General features: G+C 44.7%; 1 protein-coding gene across 1 annotated transcript in view; it reads left to right on the top strand.

Annotated features, from left to right (window-relative positions):
* LOC144717270 (transitional endoplasmic reticulum ATPase-like) overlaps positions 1–7,887 on the top strand; it is a 52,158-nt gene extending 44,271 nt beyond the window's left edge. The window contains exon 18 of the mRNA XM_078592683.1: positions 1,197–7,887. Within this exon, the coding sequence (XP_078448809.1) occupies positions 1,197–1,511 (315 nt within the window). The 3' untranslated portion in view covers positions 1,512–7,887. The remainder of the gene's footprint in view (positions 1–1,196) is intronic.
* Positions 7,888–18,474: the final 10,587 nt, after the last annotated feature.

The following is an 18,474-nucleotide window of genomic DNA, read 5'->3' as shown; positions in this document are numbered from 1 at the left end:
CAAAGTTCAAAGTTCATTTATTAGGTATAGCCCTGTGAGCCATTCGGCTCTTGAATCGGGTGCAACCGCAACAAACAAAAAAACATGAACAAGAAAACATCTTGAAGTGACTATGTGCAAACAGAAAATCCAAGAAAAGGCAGCAAAATATTGCAGAAAAAAACACCGTACACCAACACTGTGTGCAAAAATCCCAGTGGGATGCAAGTCAAACAACCAACAACAACCACAAGACAACTTAGATTAAGGCCATCAGTCTAACTCTGTACTACAAACAAACAAACATGGCCGAACGAAAAAACTTTTTGAAAATCACCAAAATAAAGCCATGAAAGCAATGAAACAGTGGTCATAGGAACCTCGCAGAAGCGGCTTTTGGCTCAGTCATCGAACAAAGACGGCCACCGCATCGCGCGCTTTCGGATGCACTTTTGTGGCCGTCTGGAATGCTCTTCCCATACTGGCCACTGGCGCTATGCACTTTAAGTTTAGAAGTTTAGATTGAAAAATAATTTCTGTACACGACCATGTTTTTGCTACCCGTCGCGTCTGCACCGCTAACGAAAGGCATTCCGTAAACAAACGCAAGCTGGAAAATGTCACGTACATTTTTCCCTCGCTGTCCGTGATGGACGTGTTCCGGAGATGCTCGTGAATAGGAAATATCGCTGATAATGATATTGGCTTACGAAAAGCTACCTTTTTAATGAATTGCCTTAAATAAATCCGTATACATCTCATCACTTTATCTCTCATCACTTTCCTCCTTAATCTAAGTTGTCTTGTGGTTGTTGTTGTTTGACTTGCATCCCACTGGGATTTTTGCACACAGCGTTGGTGTACGGTGTTTTTTTCTGCAATGTTTTGCTGTCTTTTCTTGGATTTTCTGTTTGCACTCAGTCACATATTCACTTTAAGATGTTTTTTTGTTCATGTTTTTGTTTTTTTGTTTGTTGCTGTTGCACCCGATTCAAGAGCCGAATGGCTCACAGGGCTATACCGAATAAATGAACTTGAACTTGAACTTTCTCGATGCATCCGTGTTGAATTCCAGATGCGATTCGCGCAAAGCCAAAATCGCGGATGACAAGTTCCGCGAATAGTTCAGGAACACTGCGGTCCACGCTTTTTTTTCTCCCCAACCCGTTTACGTGAACATTCGATTGATCGACTGTGATTTTTTTTTTTATCGCCAGGACGTGGAGGATGAGGACCCGGTGCCCGAGATCCGGCGCGACCATTTCGAGGAGGCGATGCGCTTTGCCCGCCGCTCCGTCTCCGACAACGACATCCGCAAGTACGAGATGTTCGCCCAGACGCTGCAGCAGAGCCGCGGATTCGGCAGCTTCCGATTCCCGGGCGGAGTCCAGGGCGGTCCCGGCGGAGGCCAGGGCGGAGGCCAGGGCGGTGCCGGAGGCGCCGGCGGTGGTAGCGGCGGCGGCGGTGGCGGCGGTGGCGGTGGGAGCGGCGGCATGTACCAGGACGATGGCGACGACGACCTGTACAGCTAGAGACGGCGCAGCAGCAGCAGCAGTAGTACGGCGCACGACGGGACAGATTGCTCGACGGTGTTGACCTCCGTAGTAGCCAGACGTGACGGGGTAGTGTACGGCCTAACACGAGGACGACGATTACGATGCATTCTCGCTATCGATCGGGGGACCTACGGTCGGTGGGCAGTACCCGGACCCCCCCCCCACCCCCCCCACCCCCATAGCTTTATGTTGATGTCGCAATGGCCGCAGCGCACGCGAAACGGCCCGCAAACAACGTCAATCCTGCACTGCAGGCGTGTTGGCCGCTCTGATCGGGTACTGGAGGGGGGAATAATTTTCATCCCGGCAACACTTTCTGATTTTTACTGGGCCATGTCAATTCTTTCACTGGACGGGCTTCTTGCATCGACAGAAGGTGAACTAGAGCCTTGTGTGTGTCTGTGTGTGTGTGTGTTAACGTGCGGCTGACAGTGGTATCTGAAATTCTTAAGGGCCAAGGTTCCTCCACCCCTGCTATAGATTGTGTCCAATGACGTACGCGGTGTAACATACGACGGGCGCACACTTGGATGACGACGACGATTAGGATGTCCCTTAATTCTAGATTTGAAGCTTTCGTGACTGCAAGGATTCATATTCTTAGTTCTTTCGGTAAAGTCACGTAGGTAAAAAATGAAATCAAAATTAATCAAATAAAAATCACGACGTTTCGGAGGCAACACAAGTCTCCGTCATCAGGTGGGACCGTCACAGCCAGATTTGCTGTATCTCTTGATGCAGCAAATCTGGCTGTGACGGTCCCACCTGATGTCGTGATTTTTATTTTATTAATTTAGATTTCATTTTTTACCTACGTGACTTTACCGAAAGAACTAAGAAGATGTCCCTTGCCCTTGATATGGAATGAAGTCCACCGACCGTGCGTTTCACCCGGCCTCCCATCGATGTGTTCGGTTTACGAGAATCGCTCAGTTTCGTCAGCGCGGCGTTTTACCGTCTCTCTCTCTCGTGTGTTTCCCATCTTTTATTTCCCGTCTCGTTTGTATAGTTTTATTTCCGCCGTTAGCCTAAATACAGCATTGGCGTAGCACGTGCACGACTTCTAATTTGTACAAATCGGAACGAATCGATCGTCGCTCTCACGCCTTCGATGCCCTTATCTCGACCTGGGCGTAAGAATCTCATTCGGCCGACGAATCGATACGTCGTTAAATTTACGACAGATACGCTTCCTCCCAGGGGACGATCGCAGTGATGCTCGCGGAGACGGCAATTTCTTTAGAGGGCACGCTACGGCGTGCGGTTGTCGTACGCGACGACTATTAAGGTGAACCTCCACCAGGAAAGTAGTGACCCCACCCCCCGCCCGCCCGCCCTCCGGCTATCGACGGGATGTTTAGCTTTACAACAGCATGCGCCAGCGTATTAGAGATGCAACGAAATTGACCCTCCGTCAGTAATTCTGACAGGCGATGTGTTTTATTTCGATGATCGAACCGACGCCTTTTGGTCGTCATCGATCTTATTACCGACCCCCGGGTTGATGAGATGTGATGAGAAATTGGGTGACGGGGAAAGGGTTTTTTTTGTGTCGGAACCTGCTGATACACGCGCACAAATAAACATCTGGAGTTGCCAGTGAAGCTGATGTTCATCTTCTTGGTTCTTTCGGTAAAGTCACGTAGAAGGGAAGTAATCAAATTATAAAAATAAAACAATGAAATAATTCTCACGACGTTTCGGCCACAACGCAAGCAGCCGTCCTCAGGTGAAGACCAGGTCTGTCTGACGCTGTCTTTCCGACAGACCTGTTCTTCACCTGAGGACGGCTGCTTGCGTTGTGGCCGAAACGTCGTGAGAATCATTTTATTATGTTTTATTTGTATTATTTTATTACTTCCCTTCTACGTGACTTTACCGAATTAACCAAGAATATGAATCCCTGCAGTCACGAAAGCTTTTTAAATCGAAGCTGATGTTCCCTGCAAAAGGGAAAATGCAAAAACTGTGGCCCCTCACGTCGTTGGGACGTGAATTCTTTTTTTTTTGTGCGAGTAACGTCGTTCCAAAAGCTTATTCAGTTATTATTCAACCCCTACGGTCATATTTTGGTTTCTTTCAACGTCCCGTTAATGTTGTGCATCGCGCCATTTGAGTTTTTCGGCAAAGGCGACCGATGCCTCTTACGATTTTTGCCGGGGTTACGCCTGGATGCAGCGAACATTGAAACCTTTTTTGTTGTTAAGTGAAATGGTAAGTTAATTCTGCATAGCGGAGTATGTTAAGTTTTTAGTGTTGCGTGTTTGAGTTTATTTTCCGCGGAAAGACGTTGCTACGATGGGGCTCTTAATATATATAGCAGATAAGAAATTTACGCACAAGCGATGAAAACTGTTTGGTTTGCAATAGAATCTATCCATTTCATAAAACAGCCCTCAAAATACCTGATTGCAATGCCTCTAAGACGGCAATTTAAGATACTTACGCAATCTTCGAACACTCTGAATATTCATTATGAGACCTCCTTTACCAGTGGGAAAATGTAGTGATAGGTTTTTACCCTTTCAACTGGTACAAAAAACTGACACCTTTATACAAGGCATCATGTTTGCAATAACCACAACACAAGCAGTCAAAATGCAAACAAAAAGAAACAACTCTGATGATGAGAGTTGTTTCTTTTTGTTTGCATTTTGACTGCTTGTGTTGTGGTTATTGCAAACATGATGACTTGTATAAAGGTGTCAGTTTTTTGTACCAGTTGAAAGGGTAAAAACCTATTACTGCTACTCTGAATATTGTAAAAGCGATGGCTCTCCGCATATAGCAGGCACATGTTAAGAGTAAAGTAAGATGGTCATTATGAGCCCAATCGTTTGTGCTCGAAATCTGCTCACCCCCAATCGCAGTTGTTGCTACCGTATAAACGATGCAATGTTTTTTTTTAACCCATCTTGATCACGATTCAAAGAGAACAAAAACAAGTCTGCTCTTCGGTTGATCAGAAACTCAGAGTGGCGTAGATATTTACACACACACACGCACGGATCACCGTGCGTTTTCAGTAATTCTACACGAGACGCTCTTTCTCTGCCTCCCGCTTCTCTTCTGCACGCGCGAATATTTCAACCCGATGGCAAATCCGTGGATCCCGTCCGTTCCTGTGTCGTGCCGTGCGGCGATTTTATTTGTGGTGGCGGTAACGCCTTGCAGCACCCTCTTCACTGTGAGCGTGTCGCAAGGCGAAGAAGCCGTTTGATCTCGTCTCTCCGTAGAGCTGATGTAATCGATAATATAATTTATTGTTCAGTTTTAGCGTTCAGTTGAGCGCGTTTTATTTTTTGGTCTTAATGCATCGCATCAGTTTGTAACTTTTGACATCCTCCGTTTTCACGTCGGATAAGCAAGCGGAGGTTTTTATTTCGGTATCCGCAATAACTCTTTTATCCGTGACCCGTTTGTGACATTCCTGATAGCAGGATTGCTTTTTTACACCATCTGCTTTTTCTATGAAAGTGCGAATTCGCCGGATGATTTGCGAATGTTCTGACCTCGCACGCAACAGGCGGCACGGATAAGAGAGTTGCGGATATAAGGAGTCCTCTCCGCATCGTTTTTCACCAGCATATTTCATCCATACCTGTCAATCCCTTGTCATTGCCTACTTTATTACAGATCAATTCAGACCTTATTGGTCACCCTTATAAATCTTAACGTTCATCCTACAAAGTCCCATCACAATGGAGCCTTGTGGACCTGAAAACCCAATCTCCCTGTTCAAGAATACCGGGGTTTCGATTGAAAGCTTTCGTGACTGCAGGGATTCATCTTCTTGGTTCTTTCGGTAAAGTCACGTAGAAGGGAAGTAACAAAATAATAAAAATAAAACATAATAAAATAATTATCACGACGTTTCAGCCACAACGCAAGCAGCCGTCCTCAGGCGAAGACCAGGTTTGTCGGGCAGACAGCGTCTCCCCGACAGACCTGGCAGACAGCGTCTCCCCGACAGACCTGTTCTTCACCTGAGGACGGCTGCTTGCGTTGTGGCCGAAACGTCGTGAGAATTGTATTTTATTATGTTTTATTTTTATTATTTTATTACTTCCCTTCTACGTGACTTTACCGAAAGAACCAAGAAGATGATTACCGGGGTTATAAACCGGATGGGTTTGACAGGTATGGCGATCGGGGACTCTATCAACAACTGCGTTTGTATTTTTCACGTTTGGGTGAAGCTGAAGACGCTACTTATTCCCTAACCTTACGACTCCCCCCACCCCCTACCCCGCCTCCCCAAGCCGTAAATAATTCCCGCACCGAATTCGATGCGATTCCCACATTCGTTTTAAGCGCGAATTCTGAAATCATCTCTTGCCAGAATCGCTTCCAAATCGAAACCCGAATTGCCATGCTCGCGTTATACTGTTTGGTTTTTTCGGTAAAGTCACGTAGGTCAAACATTCTACTAAATTAAATCACGACGTTTCGGAGGCAACACAAGTGAAAGGCACTTGATACAGCACTTTTGCTGTGACGGTTCCACCTGAAGACGGAAGCTCGTGTTGCCTCCGAAACGTCGTGATTTAATTTATTAGAATTTTTCACCTACGTGGCTTTACCGAAAAAAAAACAGAGTATGTGAATCCCTGCAGTCACGAAAACTTCTAATCTAGACACTCGCGTTAGTACGTACACGTTGAGCCAACCGTGCTAGTCGGAGGTGCGGGCGGTGGGGGCGGGGGAGTGCGACAAGTATGAATAGAGAATAGAAAGCACGGTTGATATGGTGGTGTGAAAAGTCAATGTCTGCCGATTATCGCTGGAACAATTTGTGTGCTCTGCTTTAGCAACCCCAAGGTCTTGTCAAACTCGGCCTGATATATAATAATAGGTGCATCGTTCTCAACCGCCGCTCACGAAGTCTCCCATTTCCCTTGCACTGGCTGTGGAGCACTGCCAATTTGCACGTTACATTATGCACCTGGACTGCATGTTTTCAACGCTTTAAAATAAAAATTGTTACAATTTTAAGTTGACGGGAGTTGCTAGCTCTCGACCATGCCGATCTTGATTGTGTTCAATTCGCTTCACTGTGGTGTGTGTACCAGAGGTCGCAAACGGGTTTTGATTCCTTACCCGTATCCATACCCGGCCGCACCAGGGTCACAAACGGGTACCCGTACCCGTACCCGGCCGTACCCGTACGGGTATCGGGTACCCGATTGCGACCTCTGGGATGAAGCCATGTTGCAGGCGCGGGTGGGTTGATTCTAGGAACTTGAATTGTGAGAAGAGACAAGACGTTGGGTAATGAGTGACAAACGGTGACTCACCAGTGACTCACGGCCTACTCGTACTCGTACCCTACCCGTACCCGGCCGCACCAGGGTCGCAAACGGGTACCCGGCCGGGTACGGGTAGCCGGGTATCGGGTAGGGTACGGGTATCGGGTACCCGGTTGCAACCTCTGGTGTATACCCAGTGCAGCATTTTGAGGTTTGGGTTGGTTCTTTGACCACGTGTCCATCACGCAATGCTGGTCAGGTGTGTGGGGGGTGAAGGTGTGGAGCACTGCCCTCTGCTGACAACACAGCCTCCCCCTTGCCATAACTCCAGGAACGTGGGCAAAACAAAGTTAACACTCGTCAACACACTTTTTCTGGCACAAGGTATTCCAACGAGTTTAAGGTAATTTTGAGGCGCTGATTCCAAATCTGGCATCAGTTTTTTTCTATCACATCAGGTTTTTGAGATATCAAAGATTGCATTTTCAATAACTGCAGAAGAAAAATATTAAATAAATGTGGATATCTACATAAAATGATATTATAAACGCACTATCCTAAAAATACAGCACCACATTTTAACACTAAAGCAGTCACTGACTCGCAACAACTTGCAATCGTAAGTGACAGAGTTAATTTCGGGTAAAATCAATGAAAACGGGGTATGTCGATAGCATAAAAATGAGACGTGATAGAGCAAATCTGAGATCAGATTTGGAATTGGCACCCTGAAATTAGTCTAGAACAGCTGCAAAAGTCCAGGCCAGAAAAAAATGTTTTTTTTGTTGACCAGTGTAATGCTGTCACAAGGGTGACACGGTGTAGGATAAGTTATTGTGATGATTTGTAACCCGTTTTTGTTTAGCGAACGGGCTGCTGCGAGGTCAAGGTAAGCCGAACTTTATTGAGAGAGAGGCCTTTCGCGGCGCGTAGCTTAAGACAACTTAATTTTACGGAGTGTTTTTGCACCGGCCCCTTTGAGCCAGTTCGTTACATCCTCGTTTAGATGTCCCTTAGTTTTCGCTTTTTCGAAGTTGTATAGTTATATACGATTCGTCGTGTGTTGCGCTCTTCTGCCAAAATAAAAAAAAAATCTTATCGACCCTTCTCTGTGACCAGCTATTTTTTTTTGAGTGTTTTTTTGTCGCATGTTTTGGAACCAAAGGCCTGGGTGACACAGCTGGGAGAAAGTTCTAATCAGCGGTTGTTTGTTTTTCACGCTTTTAGTATCTGGCGTCGGCAAAAAGGCATGGTTAAGACATGTTCTAAACTAGATTTGAAGCTTTCGTGACTGCAAATGATTCATATTCTTAGTTGTTTTCGGTAAAGTCACGTAGGCAAAAAATTCAAATAAAATTCACGACGGAAGCTTGTGTTGCCTCCGAAACGTCGTGATTTTTATTTTATTTTTATTAATTAAATTTTTTTACCTACGTGACTTTACCGAAAAAAAAACCTAACAATATGTTCTAAACTATGAACTAAACTTTTTCTTTTACCAGGTAAGGCCCACTGAACTATATAGCTCTTTCTCAGAAGCGAACTGGTTATCACAAATTATAGCTCAACGAATTGACTTATCATCATGCGGAAATGTATAACAGCCAAATACTCTAAACGCGTGTTGTCGATTCTGAACGTGGAGGGAAAAACCGGAGGACCCGGAGAAAAATTCACACGACTACGGGGAGATACATGCAAACGTCAAATGTACATGCGTCAGGGTTGGGATCGAACGCACGACCTCCTGTATACCTGGCGAGGTAGTTAACATCTCGCCACCGTGATGATGATGATGAGAGAGAGACACGTAGACTCCAAATATACAGCAGGCGTCAGGGTCGGGATAGATCCACGGCCTGTTGCATACCAGGCGAGGTAGTTAACATCTCCTAGTCACTGTGATGATGATGAGAGAGACACGCAAACTACAAATATACAGGGTCTGGATAGATCCCACGGCCTCCTGTATACCAGGCGAGGTAATTAACATCTCTCCACCGTGATAATTATGAGAGAGAGACACGTAGACTCCAAATATACAACAGGTGTCAAGGTCAGGATCGAACTCACGACCTCCTGTATACCTGGCGAGGTAGTTAACATCTAGCCACCGTGGCGTCCTTCAGATGGACGGTAACTGCCTTCCAAATTATAATCCTGCAAAGGGGCGCATTTGGCAAACGCTGCAGAGGAAATTCCCAAATGAGGGTTGGTCGACAGTGATCTTGAAGACAAATGGCAATCTTGCCCGAGGAATTAATTTGTGAAGGAGTGGAAAGGAAAGAACGATATCATACAATGGTCTGGGGAATGCAGACTGATTGTTGCATGGGGCATGTTATAAGAATGCAATCTAACAGACTTCCAGTAGAAGCAATGACATTGTAACCGGCCCAATTCCGCACCCGCTAACACGGACACGATGATCATCATCATTATGCTGGTAGGAACCTCCTGGTTACACCAGCCCACAGGGGATTATTGTGTCCGTCGTGCAGGGAGGGGCTGGGTGGGGAGGGTGGGGCTGGGTGGGGAGGGGAGGGTGGGGAGGGGGAGGGCGGGGCTGGGTGGGGGGTGGGAGGGGTGGGGAGGGTGGGGAGGGGCTGTTCACCCCGTGGTGCCCTTATAAAACTCAACGTTTAACCTACTCACGCCGGCTTGTGCCCGCCCTCAGTCGGCCATATTTGCGGAATACACCACGCCGCCGTTGACCCTGGCCATTGACCGAGCAACCCAACGTTCCTACCAGCTCCCTCCGCAGGAATGTGTTATCACCGTGGTGGTGAGATGTTAACTCCCTTACCTGGTATGTAGGAGGTCGTGGTATCGATACCAACCCTGACGCCTGTATATGGAGTTTGCTTGTTCTGTGGTCGCGTGGATTTTTCTCTCCGAGTTTAAAATCAAGTGCGTTTGGAGAGTATTTGGCTGCTATGAATGTCCACAAGCCGCTTCGTTGAGCTGTCGTTTGTGATCGCAAGGTCGCTTTTGAAAAAAATTAACCCATACAAACAAAGTTTTTCACTATAAATCCTTTATATGCGTGGCATCGGTTTTATTTTATTATTAATTTCTGTTTTTCTTGAGTAAGAGTTTCATTTTTATCACATTGGTATTTGAAATTAAATATGAAAAAAAAATTTCCCTAAAAAGTGGAAAATTTTGGGAAAAAATTTTCACGAAAATAAATTGTCACGCACAACGAGTCTGTGTGCAAAATGTCAGCTCGATTGGATCACGGGAAGTGGGTTAAAAAACGACCGAAAGATTTGCACGGTCGTAAGCGCGCAAGCAAGCAAGCAAGCGAACTTAATATAAATGATTTAAAAAGAGCTCGATAGAGCTCACTGGACCTTACCTGGTAAAATAAAATATTTTCTAAAAAAAATAGTTTAATAGTAAATGAAACCATCCTTCGTCCTGCAGATGGTGGGGCCCACAGACCAGGTCACCGTGGGTCACCCGGCCCCTAGTCAACATGCCGCTGCCACGACCAACAGCAGGACAAGTGGACTGAGAAAGGAAAGAACGGATAGTAAATGGCAATATGGTGCGCTGTGTAAATGGCACCTCCCAGTTTGTCCCAAGTGTTCGGCCGCTGTGCATACTCACGTGATGAGCCACCTTTGAGGCCGTCCATAAATGACGTCACGCGATTTTGTACGATTTTTGACGCCCCCCCCCCCTCGTCACACCTCAAATATGATGTCACAAAGCTCTGCCCCCCCCCCCCAAAACCATATTTCCATGCTTCTAATCGTTTTCAACTATTGTCATTGTAGTGCGTATTTAATGTGGCGCTGCACTCTGATGTTGTAGGAGAAAACATTTATTAAACAGTCTATTTAATTAAGTAGAACGTGTTGTCTATATTTATTGAAAGTTGCGCATTTTGATGTGACGTCACATTTCTCAAACCCCACCCCCCACCCTCGTCACACATCGTCACAAATGTCTGACCCACCCTCCCCCTAGGTGCGTGACGTCATTTATGGACGGCCCCTTTGTTGAGTTATCGTTTGTGATGGCCAAATAAAAATATATATAAAATATAAATACAGTAAAACCTTGGATTGCGAGCATAATTCGTTCCGGAAATGTGCTTGTAATCCAAAGCACTCGTATATCAAAGCGCTCGTATATCAGTTGTGATCACGTGACGCTCGGCAGACAGCGTACTACTCGTACTACTCGTATTGCAAGACCTCGCTCGTTTATCAGATTAATATTAATTTTAAAAAAATTGCTCGTCTTGCAAAACACTCGCAGACCAAGTTACTCGCAATCCAAGGTTTTACTGTATATATAAATATAACATTGATGTATCTGTGCATTGTGGCGTTGTTGCCCTTCGAGAATCCACGTCGGTTCGGGGAGGACTCGAAACTGGAGTCCAGTTGATATAACACGAACGGGGTCTTGATTCGCTGGCTGCCCCAAGAGCCTGCAAAGACGCCAAGTGGAATGACAGGCAGAGGTGGACCCTGAAGTTTGTCCAAAAGCATCCGTAATTTTTCGATTTAAAGATTTCGTGACTGCAGGGATTCATCTTCTTGGATCTTTTGGTAAAGTCACGTAGAATGAAAATAATAAAATAATAAAATATCCGTAATTTGCCGCGTCAAATTCTTGCGCAACAACGAAGAATGTTTCATATTTAGAAACAAAAGCAGAAATATAACTCGGACAACTTACCAAGCGAAAAGGCGATTTGAAGCGGCAGAGAAATGTAAACGGGCCGTCCATTAAATATGAATGCTTTTCATGTTTTTTATTTTTGTAACTTTTTTTACATTTCTTAATATATATTTTTAAATCACATCTTGTATACAACAGCTGACCCTGTATAAGACGCGCATCGTAGACAAAATCCTTACACCCCCGCCCCCTGTTGCTGTTTAACAGTAACCCCCCCCCCCCACCGGTGATCTGGTTGTCACAATGCATCAAAACATCCACACGCTCATGTCCACCATTTTTTTTTCCATGAGATGTCAGACAATGCAGCTGTCAATCAAGAAGCTGAGATGAAATCTTAACTCGGCATGAATGCACCGGAGATGGTCTGATCTTGGAAGTTACACAGAGTTCGGATTGGGTTAGTTACTTGGTTGACACTGCCTAGACTTTTCGATTTCAAGCTTTCGTGACTGCAGGGATTAATCTTCTTGGTTCTTTCGGTAAAGTCACGTAGAAGGGAAGTAATAAAATAATAAAAAATAATAAAATCATTCTCACTATGAGAATTATTTTATTATGTTTTATTATGTTTTATCTCATAGTGAGAATTATTTTCATATGTTTTATTTTTATTATTTTATTACTTCCCTTCTACGTGACTTTACCGAAAGAACCAAGATGACTGCCTAGACTGGCAGTATAGCAATGGATATTTGGATCTTGTGTGTGTGCAGTTTTAAGTGCGACCCCACCCTCTTGTATGTGTAGGTTTTCTACGACATGATGGCCATTCAATGGAATCAGGCCAAACATTCCAATATGGATAGGACCCTCTTAAAAGAGTGAAGATCCACAGGGCCATTTCTAGATTCATAAATGGCATTCTTCTTATTGTTGTTAGGTTTTGGATTCAAGATTTAGGTCTAAGGTGTCTCTTTCATTGGGTTTATGTCTCCCAGAGACACCCAGCCCCAGGCAGTGAACCTACGACCTCATGTCCTGGTTCAATATCCCTCAAGAGGCTGTGCCTGTATTGATGTTCTTTCGTGACAGAATGTGCCAAACAATAGTTTTGCATGAAACAAAATTCCATTTGGAGATCGTTAAACATTGGTGACGTGTTTCGCAGGCACACGGCACAGGGCACGTCTGCTCGTAACCCAATCCAAACTCCTCTTGACAATGTGAAAAATACCAATTCTCGGAGAAAGAGGTCTATCGACATGTTATAGCGATGGTTAAAAAGCACGCATGAAACTTCCAAGTAAACATGCAATCTTCTTGGTTCTTTCGGTAAAGTCACGTAGAATGGAAATAATAAAATAATAAAAATAAAACACAATAAAATCATTCTCACGACGTTTCGGCCACAACGCAATCAGCCGTCCTCAGTCTGAAGAACAGGTCTGTCAGAAAGACAGCGTCTTCAGGACGGCTGCTTGCGTTGTGGCCGAAACGTCGTGAGAATTATTTTATTATGTTTTATTTTTATTATTTTATTATTTCCATTCTACGTGACTTTACCGAAAAAACCAAGAAGATGAATCCCTGCAGTCACGAAAGCTTTAAATCGAAATTTAAACATGCAATGTCGGGTCAACGCTGGCATGTTAACCGCGTTCATCGCTTTCTCCCATACCTCATCAATCCGAGGTGACAAACTTTAATAATATTGAATTAATCCAAAGTGACTCAGGATTGCTTCAACCCTAAAAGCCTAAGGCCTGGGCTGGAATGGTTTAGACACTAGGCCTCTCATGGGGAAAAAAAGGTTTTTCGGTGGGTATTGTAGACACAAGAGAATATGAGATGTTACAAGGTCTGGAAGGCATGCGTACCTAAGGAATGTGCTTTATAAAACAGACTTCAATATGTATATAAAACAAATGTCGAGTTCAGCGAGCTGTACATTTTACTGGAGAGAAAAGATCAAGCGACAGAGCACTGTGTGTGGCTGAAACCGAAGCCACGGCAGCCATCTTCGAAAAGGAAAACTGAACACAGGTTGAGGCACAACAAGTTCAGAAATGTCACAATTTAAAGTTGAAACGTTAAGCACACTTTCAACATTCGTTGTTATTCCAGTTTGCTTTTGAGTGTGGAGAGTTCATAATCATCATTCAATGACACATGGGCGCCATCAGTGATGGCTAACGTATAGGGCAGCCATTATCACACCGCCATTTTAAATAATTTAGTTGTGGTTACCGACATTATTTTAGATATTTGGATGTATGCAGTGAGAACAGCTGCGGGCAAGCTATGCACCACTTTGGTGTGAGATTATCTCACTTCAAACGTGTCCTGCGCAGCATGCAATGGCGACATTTCTCATCAGATACAGACGGCGATGGCTGGAATTGTACCGCTCTTTGGCGTTCGGCTAGAGGTGTGACTTCAGGAAAATCCGGCACGCCTTAGCACGATTGATCAAATTTTTGTTAGTGTCTCGATTAAGTTATTCCAGTTCGGATTACATACTTTGTTCTTGCATTAATTTTGCACTGCGCAGGCAAAGTTGTGGACCACTTCCTCGTTTAACATGCTGTTGATGACACTAGGTGAAGTCTAAACTTTCCAAAGTTTGATTTGCTTAAACAAAATGCTAAGGGGGTATACGAATCGGGAAGGTGCTTAGCTGATATTTTATTTCGATGACGGAACGCATAGCTCGCTTTTAATGTCAAAATGCTTATTCCAATTTTCAACTTTAAAACCTTAAGCGAGAAATTTTCAACACCAAAAAAAAAAATCACGACCAAAAAATAATTCACCCACAACAGCAAATGTATTTTCTGTGATAATAGCCTCGCGTTTCACCGCAACGCCTTCACACATCCGGCCCAGATAGGCACCCGCCGACGGCAAAGTTCCCAAAAGGGCCTAATGTGCTTCCCAATTCAACCGTGAGCCGATTCAAAACTATCCGAAAAAAATTGTCAAGTGATCAGTTCTTCCGCTGAATCCCAAAATTGTACTCCGAGAAAATCAAGAGTTAGGACCTCGCAAACCAAAAAAAACTGAACGAAAATCAATAACATGGGTATATTGTTCCATTCGTGTGTGTACGTGTTAGTGTGTGGCACATTTGTGTTTTAGGTAGTATCAACTTTGACTGTGTTCTGCCCTCCTCTGTAGTGAAATGCCCCCCCCCTTCCTTATTTGTAGAATAAAAAAAAAGTGGCAGCTTTGTCTCAACAAAAATCGCGGCCGTGGTTCCACCACCACCACCTCCTCCACCATGAGCAACAATATACAGGATGGCGCGCGTCCGTATTGCAACGCAAACCCGCAATAAACATCTCTCAATTTTTTTACGCTCATAAAAAGGCCTCACAAACACTACCGCCCGAAAATGGACCCCCCCCCGTGCCCGTCAGCAAATGGCTGGCAAATGCATCGATTCCCCCAACCCTTTGCAGGGAAACACATGGGACGATTTGTAGTTTGTGATATCGTGATTATTTACACCGATAACTGGACGATAAATGCAATCCCTATCCCATGGCGTATCGTGGCGCATACTCCATTTTGTATTACGTGACGTGTCCAGTGATGCCCGATTTGAGGCCTGGGGCAATGACGCTCGGATGGGTGACCACCCCCAAATGTCTGCGGAGATATTTGATGGGCAGTGCAGAGAAAATCCAAGATACTGGCAAACTTGGCGAAGCATGGTCAATTAAGCCCTCCCCCCCCAATGGGTTTTTGTACACACGTGCACGAATTAACAAAAACACATTACACACATGGGTCAATACACTGCTGCATGAAAGCCTCCCAATGTTGTGTTGGTCACCGGCCCCCCCATTGACCGATGCGGTAGTGGGAGGCTTTTGTGCGACTCAAACTTAACCAAGTTGGTCAATGCGGGTAAGAAGGTAGTCGTCTAAGGGACTGATTAAGAAATCATTATGCTCCATATAATCTGAGCAGAAATAGCAGGTATCACATTGATAATAGAGGTTTTATTTTTTGCGGTCAGATCGCGTAAATATAAACGCGTTGTTAGACCCGTCACCACCCGACACAGCCAATTAAGCAAGGTTTGTCACGTAAGCAAAATGTGCCAATTTGCTGCTACGTCAGCGCATGCTGGGAGTGTAAACCCACAACAACATTTACAATTCGAGTGCAGTGACGTCTCGACCGGTAATTACAACCAGTCTCATCAGGCGACAACTCTGATGAGGCTGCTTGTAATTACCAGTAATCTAACCCCCCCAAAAAAACTCTTTGTATGGATAAAATTGGGTCGCGAAAGCATACTCCTCGGAAATTTGTACCGTTACCGAATGTAAGCATATTTGCCTAAGCAATAATCGGTGAAGCCATATTTTGTGAGATATTCATTGGAAGTCCCGTTGCGGAATTGGACGCTATGGATAGATGTTGTGTGGTGGCTTTTGGATGAGACAATACTGAATATACTGGGCATTCAATAGACGCCCCCTGGCTATTCAATACGTCAAGACTATTCAAGTCGATTCTTCCGTCACATTTGTTCTTTCTCGTTTGTTCCGTCTCGTTTGTTACATTAGCCAAAGGGTAACATTTGCGTATAATTCGTGATTTTATGTGAAGGTGTAGTGAGCGCAAGAATAGATTTTAAAACTATACCACCATTTAACATACCAGGTGAAGCCCACTGAGCTGTTAGCTCTTGTTCAGAGGCAACTTGGCCACAGATGGTTTACACAATAAAAATGTGGGAGTTTATAGTAGCAGCCAAATAATCCAAGTGAGTGTTTTCTAAATATGGCGGGGGGGGGGGGGCAAAACTGGAGGAGCACGGAGAAAAATCCACACGGACCCCAATTGGAGGCAGATTCAGGGATCCTGGTTCGAATCTACGACCTCCTGCTTATCAGGCGAGGGACATGATATCTCTCCCCCCGCCCCGCTAAGCCACATTTTTAACAAGTCTAACCCTTGGTTACACGCCTCAAATGGAGTAGGCTACAACCTAATAGTCCTAAAGGTAAGCTAAGCAGGCTGGGGACTGGATACTAATTGTTTGGGTGGAATTACGAGGGCTCCCCGCACGTATTGTAGGCATGAGGCTGCGAATGGCAGTGTTGAATCATCTCCCCCTGCCACGAGTATGAGTGGAATTTTTGTCCGCGTGATCTCTGGTTACTGCCCACACAAAGCCAAACAATCATTTTATGGAAATGCAAAACTTCCCAATGCGGGACCCTCCAGAAAATTGAGTTTTGATGATTTATTAATGAATGCAAATTAGATATTTATGCGATTTGCATGAATAAATTAAACTTTTTAAGTACCACGTAAGGGCCACAGAGCTCTGTTTCAGAAGCGACCTGGCCACAAATGATAGCTCAACGAACATGGTTTATCGTCTGGAAATTTGAAGCAGCCAAATACTCTAAACATGTGATGTCGATTCGAAATGTGGAGGAAAAAAACCGGAGGACCCAGAGAAAAATCCACGCAACCACGGGGAGAGAGACACGCAAACTCCAAATATATAGCAGGTGTCAGGGTCGGAATCGAACCCACGACCTCCTGTATACCAGGCGAGGTAGTTAACATCTCGCCACTATGGAGTCCACTGTTTTGGCCAATCAACCCATTGTGTTTTTGACTTGCAGATGGAAACAGTGCAGGGCTTTAAAGAGAAAAAATATAGTTTTGGAAAAACAGTTGGCACATCAACAAATGTTCATCAACAAACATGAGACACCAAAGAAAATTATTTATAAACAATAGTTAAAATGTTTGAGTACCAATGGGGAAAGTGCAGTAACAACAATCTTCTGCCAGTCATCCATTTTTGATCGGCAGTCACTGCCCAGTTTAACTTTCGATCAGCATGCCCACCGGTCGCGAAATTAAAACGCAACGTTGTTCACGATGACAGTGAAGTATTTTCAGCCTATACCCGTGAACTACTGGCAATGGGATTGGCCAAAGAATTGTATAAAGGGAATCAAGATGCATTTGCTGCCCAGCAACAGGCTTGCGATTGGCTCATCACGATCACATGGTCACGACAAAATGGCGGTTCTTGCACATGTCAAGCGGAAAAAGGGAACCGCTTTGCGCCACAAAAACAAAATGCACAAAAATGTTACAAATACACCGTCGGCAAAACAAGCATTTATTCTCATTACAACATCGGTCACCTTTAATTAAAATAAACAGTTTGCACGTGACCTGTACAGCAGGTGGAAAGAAGGATAGTTACCCCTGCGGTGGTACAGGATTTTTACTGGGGTGGAAACAACTATGCGAGGCCCCTTTTGCCTGTCAAGGCCTCGCACTAGGCCACTAAGGCAATCTCCCACGCCACTGTTAGGTCCACACCTCTCTGCAACTTTGCTGCAGTACAGGGAGAGAGAGAGAAAAAAAGAAATCAGTTTCAAGCACATGTTCTGCCTCCCTGATGTTCCGAGGCCTTCATGAGAGATTCTAATAGTGCGCAAAAAAAAACGTTATCTCATCACAAATGGGCTTCCCCGAACCAATAAAGCAAGCCACGGAAGTTTCCCCGTCAACGGTCTTCCACATTTGCATTTTGTGTTAAACATGCATGCGCCGATTACACCACCACTAAATAATGTCAACCGTGGTTTTATTAGGGTCTTGTCTCGAGGCGAAGATGTCTATCAGGAACTCTTTCACTTTCGTCATGTTGTTTGTGCCCCTTGAGAAAGTGCCACCTTCTGAATTCAACGAGCCACTTAACTAGGCCACCTTCAACCGCCACAAGATGACACTATTCGATGCTCTGTAGACATCGGATTAACCTTGGGGCAACAAGGCAGAGGCCATCAAATGTTCTACTCTTAAGACACGAATCTTGAGAAGTTGTGAATTTAAAATCGAGCGTGGCTAGGAGTCTTGTTTCATGCACAGTGCTCCCGCAATGCCCGTAGACATTGTTAGAAGTGGCACCCGCAAAAAGATGGAGAGCCCCCAGCAACCCCCATCAGTCTCGACAATTTACGAAGCGCTACTTGCAAAAAAGTTGGTTTTGCCCG

Source organism: Lampetra planeri, chromosome 3 (assembly GCF_965212315.1).
Source record: "Lampetra planeri chromosome 3, kcLamPlan1.2.h2, whole genome shotgun sequence".
Lineage (NCBI taxonomy): Eukaryota > Metazoa > Chordata > Hyperoartia > Petromyzontiformes > Petromyzontidae > Lampetra > Lampetra planeri.
Note: the sequence above shows the minus strand (reverse complement) of the source record. Positions and strands in the feature narration are given on the sequence as shown.